This window comes from Rhipicephalus microplus, chromosome 7 (assembly GCF_043290135.1).
Source record: "Rhipicephalus microplus isolate Deutch F79 chromosome 7, USDA_Rmic, whole genome shotgun sequence".
Classification (NCBI taxonomy): Eukaryota; Metazoa; Arthropoda; class Arachnida; order Ixodida; family Ixodidae; genus Rhipicephalus; species Rhipicephalus microplus.
In genome coordinates, this window is record NC_134706.1 from 10,271,841 (window position 1) to 10,279,366 (window position 7,526).

Here is a 7,526-nt window from a genome sequence, read left to right on the forward strand (position 1 = left end):
CCACCTTGAGTTACCCCGTACGATGGACTCCACCACGTGCCGTTATTAACACGCTAGAAGCATGTGCAGTCGCGATTCCCTTAGTGCCCATTCGTATGACACTCGCCCATTAGCTGGCATTCGTTCATTGAGATGAAGATAAACGGAAACACTGCAATGATGCAACGTCGGTGACAGCTACCCATTTTCGCTTAACTCTATGCGAAGATTAATGGAGCGCTCCTTCCGGCCGGTTGATACAAGTTTAACAGTGGTTGTGGAATATTGCGCTGCATGGGCGTAACAGGGATGACGCAAAAAGTGTGGCCCCGGGTGGTGCCTCGGGAAAAATTTACAGTTCATAGCTTGCGCCCACCTGTTCTGGTTGCGTTTTCTTGTGCCTTCATTAGTGTTCCCTCCGTTACGCCAAAGCAGCGCAGTTCTCTACAACCAATGTTAAATATATGTGAAGGGGAAAAAAACATAAATAGACCAAAACGGTCACTATCAATCGTGGGAAATTACAGTTCCGTGAAGGAGCTTATGTAATCAAGAACTGAACTCAGATGAACTAATGAAACCATAACCTAAAAACGGATTATGTTGTAACGACGAGTCTCCTGCACTTACATGCATCATTACCTAAAGAACTAGTTGGTGAATTGAAAAAAAGAAACGCGTTTCTGTACATCGTGCTTCTTTTTTGTTCTATTGTGTGCTCCTTCACTCCTCTATAGCGCGTTTCCTCGATGAAGGCAAGAATGTTTCAAATGCCAGGTAAAATCGTGATTGCGAAAGATTTACTCTGATTTCACACAAAAATGTAACAAAGTTACATAGAAGTTTCGCCATCCGCACCCTCAGTATAGACTGACGCGAAAATGGAAAGTCTTGTGCACTCGCATATGTTCGTATATATCGAAATTTCTTTTTATACTTCTTTTTTAGTTTGTTTTTTATATGGTCGCTCAAATAAAAAATTCTACACTTCAGTACACCCGGGAATGACGTAGCTTCTCTTCCTACTTTGCTACATTAGAATATATGCGCGTTCTTACGAGAACTTTGAATAAACGTGCAAGCCTACACATTAGAGAAGATACAGGCCGCAAAGCATACGCATACGAAAACAATGACGTGAGGCTTACAATCATCGTATTCGTGAACAGGAATGAAACTTTCGGGACAACCATGAGAGACAGGGTGGATTAGACGAGCGACGAAATGGAAAGAGGCCCGGCCGCTGTTGTCGGATCAAAACTGCTCAGAGTCGGCAAATCCCCGGCACGGCGGAAGGGTGGCTCAGTGCGGCTTAGCTCACGTCCCCGTGAAAGTCTTCCTGGTTCCTTTTTTTTTTATGCGCAGTGGCGCCAGATCTGAAAAGTGGACGGGCGAGCCCCGTTTCCCGAGCGTAAAACGGGATTAGGGAACCCGCCAGTGCCATCCCGAAGAGTGACACCGCGGGGAGGCGCTCGGGTCTGCTTCCCTTTAAAGGAGCGAGCTGCCACGTGGCGGAGAAAACTTTTGAGGAAGATGCTATAAAAATGCGGCTTCCGTTTCTCGGCAAAGAAGGCTGCTGGCGCAGTTTTCAGAGACGGGGAGAAGTCTAGAAATTAGGAGCAGTACGAGCGTTTCAAGATTGAATACTACTCACATAACACTGCCACTCGGTGCGTCCACGCTTAACTTTTCATTTTCGGTATCTCGTCGCCCTCTTCTGAACCTGTTAATCGCAGCGTTACGTTATTACCGTAATAGCCCATTTCTTTTCCAACTCCCAAATGTACTGACTTGTTCGGTTCGTCATTTTCTAATTTCTCTAAAGTTTCAACAGCGCTGTTCCTTCTTATCATTCTTTTGTTTGCTGTGTTGTTTCTGAACTTGTGAATTATCAATAACAACAAATGTTGGGCTAGTTGACGCTGCCTGTCTTGTGTATTTTTTTGCAAAATAGAAACAACGGTACTTTATTGGGCGAGTTGGCAGATCATCATGAAAAAAAAAAAAAACAAGGTCACAAAGGAAGACGCGATAACTAACAGCTCGGCTTTATTGCACATGGTAACAGCTTTTATACCAGTGTACGATAACGAAGAAAAGGGCGTTAAAACGACCATAGAGATGGCGATGCTGCTTTATATGGTCATTTAAACTCCATATCGTTCGTTTTCTTACACTGGTACTTATGCTGGTACAATGCACGATAAACCCCAATCGTTAATAGCACCGTGGCATGGTGCCATCTTTTGCCACCTTGTTTGATTGTTTTTCTCTTTGGATAAAATGGAAGACCATAAATTTCCACAATCGTCAATACTTGTGGTCGAACGACGACCCATTTTTAGTGCGAAGTTGTATACATTCGTTTCGTGGCCGAGTCATTTCACGCCGGGTGCTACGGAGCGAGGGGTCGTAGGTTTGACTCCCAATAACGAAACTTTTTCTTGTATGTTTTTGTTTGCTTTGCCATCTTTTCGGGTGTCCTGTGGTTTCTCGCGCTGTTTCTAATGACGTACAACCAACGAGTCCAGCTCTCCGCACTTTTGGGTATAATTTACAACGTCATATTCGTGACGTAAATACGTCGTTGGAGCCTTAAAAGACCGAGGCATAAAATACTTTTGTGTTCAAAAACACAACGTCAGGCCCATAAACTACCGACAGACACCTATGCTCGCATGCTCCTCTGCTAGCCGATATGCGCGCTCTGTGCGTTTTCATCAGGAACGACGAGGATGATGATGATGAAAAACATTTATTATAAAAGAGAGAGGTACGGGGCCAAAGTATGACCCCACTACATGGTCGGCGTCCTTAGTCCGGGACACCGCATGACGAGGCCCCTACTCGCGCCCGTCTCACCAGAGCCCATTGAGACTCTAGTGATGAGCAGTTGAGGAGCGCAGTCTCCCATGCCTCTCGGGAAGGGGTAGGGGGTAGGTGGGGATTTTTCGGACATGCCCATACCATGTGAAAGATATCACACGTCTCCCCACAGTGTGGGAACCGCCCATCTGTGTTCGCATCGAAATGTTTTAGGATTGCAGGACAGAGTAGAGTACCTGTCTGCTGGCGCCTTAGAGTTCGCTCTTCCGCCTTACTCAGCCCCTTTGCAGGAGCCGGGTAAAGGCGGTGAGTGTCGCGATAATAGATCAGAATTTCTCTGAACCGCAGAAGCGGTGTATTGGCCTCCGAGTCATAATAGCCAAGATGAGGAGCCCGGTAGGTAAGTGCTCGGGCGGCCGCGTCAGCGGCCTCATTACCTCGTAAGCCCTGATGGCCAGGAGCCCATACGATGCGTTTCGGGGCTGGATCAGCGAGAGCCCGTTTTAGAATTTGGCTGGCTAGGCGGGATATCTCTCCTACCAAGTAATGAGCACATGCTTTCCGGGAGTCCGTGATGATAACTTTCGAGTGGGGGTCCGTAGCAGCAAGCGCTGTCGCGACATCCTCAGCGCGCTCTGGATTTTGTGCTCGGAACGAGGGCCCATTGACATGCTTTTCCCGGTGAACTACACAGGCCGTGTAAAATCCCGTGGGCGAAGGCCCTGCTATATCTACGTAGAATACACCAGATTGGGAGCCGTGTTGCCTCTCAAGCGTACGAGCCCGCACCTGTCTTCTGCTTTCGTGCGTGTGCTTATCCATGTTACTGGGGAGTAGAGAGACCGAGAGCATATGCCGCCACAGTTCCGGAATACGCTCCGCCTCCTCTGCAGTGCAAGTGTGCTGTATATGTAAGCGGTTCAGCAGGCGGCGCCCGGGAGCCGTCTGAGCGAGCCGCGTATATTGATTCATAAGGTGGGCCTCCCGCAACTCCTGGTAGGAGTTGAGCACACCTAACGCCCTCAGTTTGGCGTTGGAAGTAGCCACCGGGAGATCCGGAGCTCGTTTAGTAGCCTTACAAATGATGGCATCTATTCTTTCGTCTTCTTGCTTGTTAGTGTGGAGGTATGGGACGGCGTAGAGGATTCGGCTAGTCACGAAGGCATGCGCGAGCCGAAGCGCGTCCCTGCCCCGCAGACCACCCCGCTTGTTGGAAACGTGGTGGATCGTGCACCCTACCTGTTCACCTATTCTCTTGAGTTTTGCTATAGTGGAGTCCGGTCTGAGTCTGTGGTGAATGAACAGGCCCAGAATTCGGAGCTCCTCCACCTCTCTGATGGGAACCCCAGACAGGGAGATGTGTATGGCTGACTTATCTCTTGGCTTCGCTCTAACGTGCAGAAGCTCTGATTTGTTTGGAGCACATTGGAGTCCACAATCGTTGGCATACGCCTCGACTATGGATGCGGCCTGCTGAAGGCGTTCCTGCATTTCACCAAGGCTCCCTTCAGTGGTCCAGATTGTAATATCGTCGGCATATACTGCGTGTTGTGTGCCTTCCACCCTGGCCAATTCGCTTGGAAGGTGCATCATAGCAATGTTGAAAAGGAGCGGTGATAACACTGCTCCCTGTGGGGTACCCCGTGTTCCCAGAACGACGAGGAAAGGCGTTGGACGAGGTGGACAGCAAAGCCGACGAACACGTTCGCTGTATAGGCTCGTACACAACTGCAACGCCACAACTAGATTTCGACCTCTGGGTAATATAGGGGCCCTGTTAACAATTCAAGGAAAACTGTGTATTTTCCTTTGCCACCACTCATGAAGCATAGAGCTCAGTATTCGTTTCAACAGAAAAACGCGAAAAAAGTTATAACCACATGCTGATTGTTAGGGCACCTGTAAATATTAAAAACACCCTCCCATGCGTTTCGATAAAGATTAGGTTACAGCTCTTTTCCGCTCCATACGATGACTTCAAATGACGTCAAACGGGCCGTCAAAGGGCTGGGTGGTGGGTTTCCAACTTTCATATACAAATAAGAGACCCGTCTGGCAACTCATTCAATCCCGGCTGTGGCGGCTGCATTTCCGATGGAGGCGGAAATGTTGTAGGCCCGTGTGCTCAGATTCGGGTGCACGTTAAAGAACCCCAGGTGGTCGAAATTTCCGGAGCCCTCCACTACGGCGTCTGTCATAATCATATAGTGGTTTTGGGACGTTAAACCCCACAAATCAATCAATTATTAGCAACTCATTCAGTTTCATCTACTGCCATGGGTAAATCACGGAAACTACAGATACCAGTAGAACAGCGTGAATACAGTGTTCTATCAAAAGAACTAGTTAGTCTGGATGAAAATAGTCGTGGAGGCAACCACGGTCTACCAGAGCGACCGCAGAGCTATTCTACCATTATTCTAAAATAATAATAGAGCATACCACCTTGTCCCTCCCATCAGCATGTGCGCCCTTCATGGACGCGATGATGGCCATTTTTTTTTTTGCCCTACAGTCATCGGAGAAGCAGTCACTTGATGTGCGTATAGAATAGAGTGAAGTCACATGAGCAGGGACGGGGGACATCATTGTCAACGTGCGAACAGCGCTTATCTGCTGCGTTACACTTTGGAATCGCTTGTAATCGCACGTGCGTTTATTGTTCAGGTCAGCTGACTCTGTCAGGTGGTCTGGTATGTACAAATGACGCGCAATCGTGAAACCGAAGCACGCGTTCGAACTTCGCACTAAAGAGAGAGAGAGAAATAATTAAAAGGAAGAGACAGGGAGGTTAACCTAGACGAACTGGTTTGCTACCCTGTACGGGGGTGGGGAAAAGGGTCGGAAAGAGGATAGTATAGAAAGATATAAAATAAATTAGAAAAAAACACACATGCGCACACATTCAGGGAGTTCCGATCACAGTCGTTTGGACTGGCCGGTTGAACGCAAGAAGCGCAGGAGCGCCTTCACAGCCTTCTTCTGCGACATAAAGTCCTGTCGGCAGCGCAGGAGTCTTTCTTCCGAAAGAGGCTGGTTGTCCAGTTCATCTAGTGCATTGCAGAGTGACTGTCTCTGCGAGCAGTATTGTGGGCATTCACACAGATGATTGATTGATTGATATGTGGGGTTTAACGTCCCAAAACCACTATATGATTATGAGAGACGCCGTAGTGGAGGGCTCCGGAAATTTAGACCACCTGGGGTTCTTTAACGTGCACCCAAATCTGAGCACACGGGCCTACAACATTTCCGCCTCCATCGGAAATGCAGCCGCCGCAGCCGGGATGGCATTCACACAGAATGTGCCAAGTTGTTTCATCACTGCCACAATGGTCACATGCAGCAGTGTCAGCCATTCCCATGCGGAACGCGTACGCATTGGTAAATGCGACGCCCAACCATAATCTGCACAGCATATAGTAGCGTCTCGTCGGCGTAATTCCGGAGGAATTCGAAGACTGAGGGTTGGGTCTAAAGTACCTAACCGTGCATGGATGAAATGTGACTCATTCCATTGTGACGTGGTGCGCTTGCGAGCAAGCATGCGAAGTTTCCGTGCAGCGTCAGTTCTGGAAAGCGGAATTGATATTTCATTGCTTTCAGTATGGGCAGAACGGGCAGCTCGATCGGCCCGTTCATTGCCAGTTATTCCACAATGACTTGGAAGCCATTGAAAGGCTATTTCTCGTCCTTCCTCAATGAATTGGTGAGTCTTTTCTGCAATCTCAAATACCAGCTGTTCGCACAGGCCGTGGCGTAAAGGTGATAGAAGGGATTGCAGCGCCACCTCTGAGTCACTGAAAATTGTCCATTTTTGTGGCTGTTGATCGCTAATGAATGTCAATGCGGCACGAAGAGCTGTGAGCTCTGCTCCCGTTGATACTTCCACTAAAATGTATCAGCTCAGTACATATGCTCCAGTTTTCTTGAAAACCGTAAAAAAAAGGAAGAAACGCTGACCGCCTGCTATGATGACACTTTAAAAACGAACAAGACTTTTCAGCTTCTGCACGAGAGCCTTGTTCACAACTTTTTTTTTTACCAGACGGGATTCTCACATACCCTGGATTTTCTTGCTGGAAATAATTCATCTAAATTTGAAATTACGATAAATATCAACTTTAAGCTTGGCATTTCTGGCGAAGCTCTAACAGTTATATTTCTGCGAACCACTCATATCTGGACATCTGTAGTGAACAAAATTGAAATTTTTGCGCGGGAAGCGGCTGGGCGACAGGGTCTCTCCACCGCCCCTGGGGCAGCCTATGGCTACGCCCCAATCCGCTGGTACGAATAAAGCTCTTCACCACCACCACCACCTACACAGATTAGGAGACGAACAGTTGCACAACTTGAGGAAGGAATGCTCAAGATAAATTATTCTGCGGAGCTAAAAAAAAAGCGTAGCTGAAAGTAGCTGTAGTTTGCGCGTAATCTGTATTTGCGGGTTTTTATTCTACCACAGTTTTCCATTTTAAACAACACACGCTAAACGTAATTTAGAGCTAAATATAGCAATTCATATTCATTTTTCGACATATGCACTCTAAATGAGAAAAAAAAGATTATGTGTGGCTCTCTTCGGCGAGTCCCGACAAACCACGTACACTACTCCCTATAAAGAGGTACGTTAACTCTCTTTTGAGTGTCACATGACTTTCAGAAGAGAGTACAATGACATGCCAAAGAGAGTCACTGCTTTAAAAGAGTCGTATACG

General features: G+C 47.5%; 1 protein-coding gene across 1 annotated transcript; it reads right to left on the reverse strand.

Annotated features, from left to right (window-relative positions):
• Positions 1-2,793: 2,793 nt before the first annotated feature.
• LOC142766809 (uncharacterized) lies at positions 2,794-4,443 on the reverse strand. Its single transcript, XM_075868028.1, has one exon. It carries the CDS (start codon positions 4,396-4,398, stop codon positions 2,794-2,796), a length of 1,605 nt encoding a protein of 534 aa, XP_075724143.1. The 5' UTR covers positions 4,399-4,443.
• Positions 4,444-7,526: the final 3,083 nt, after the last annotated feature.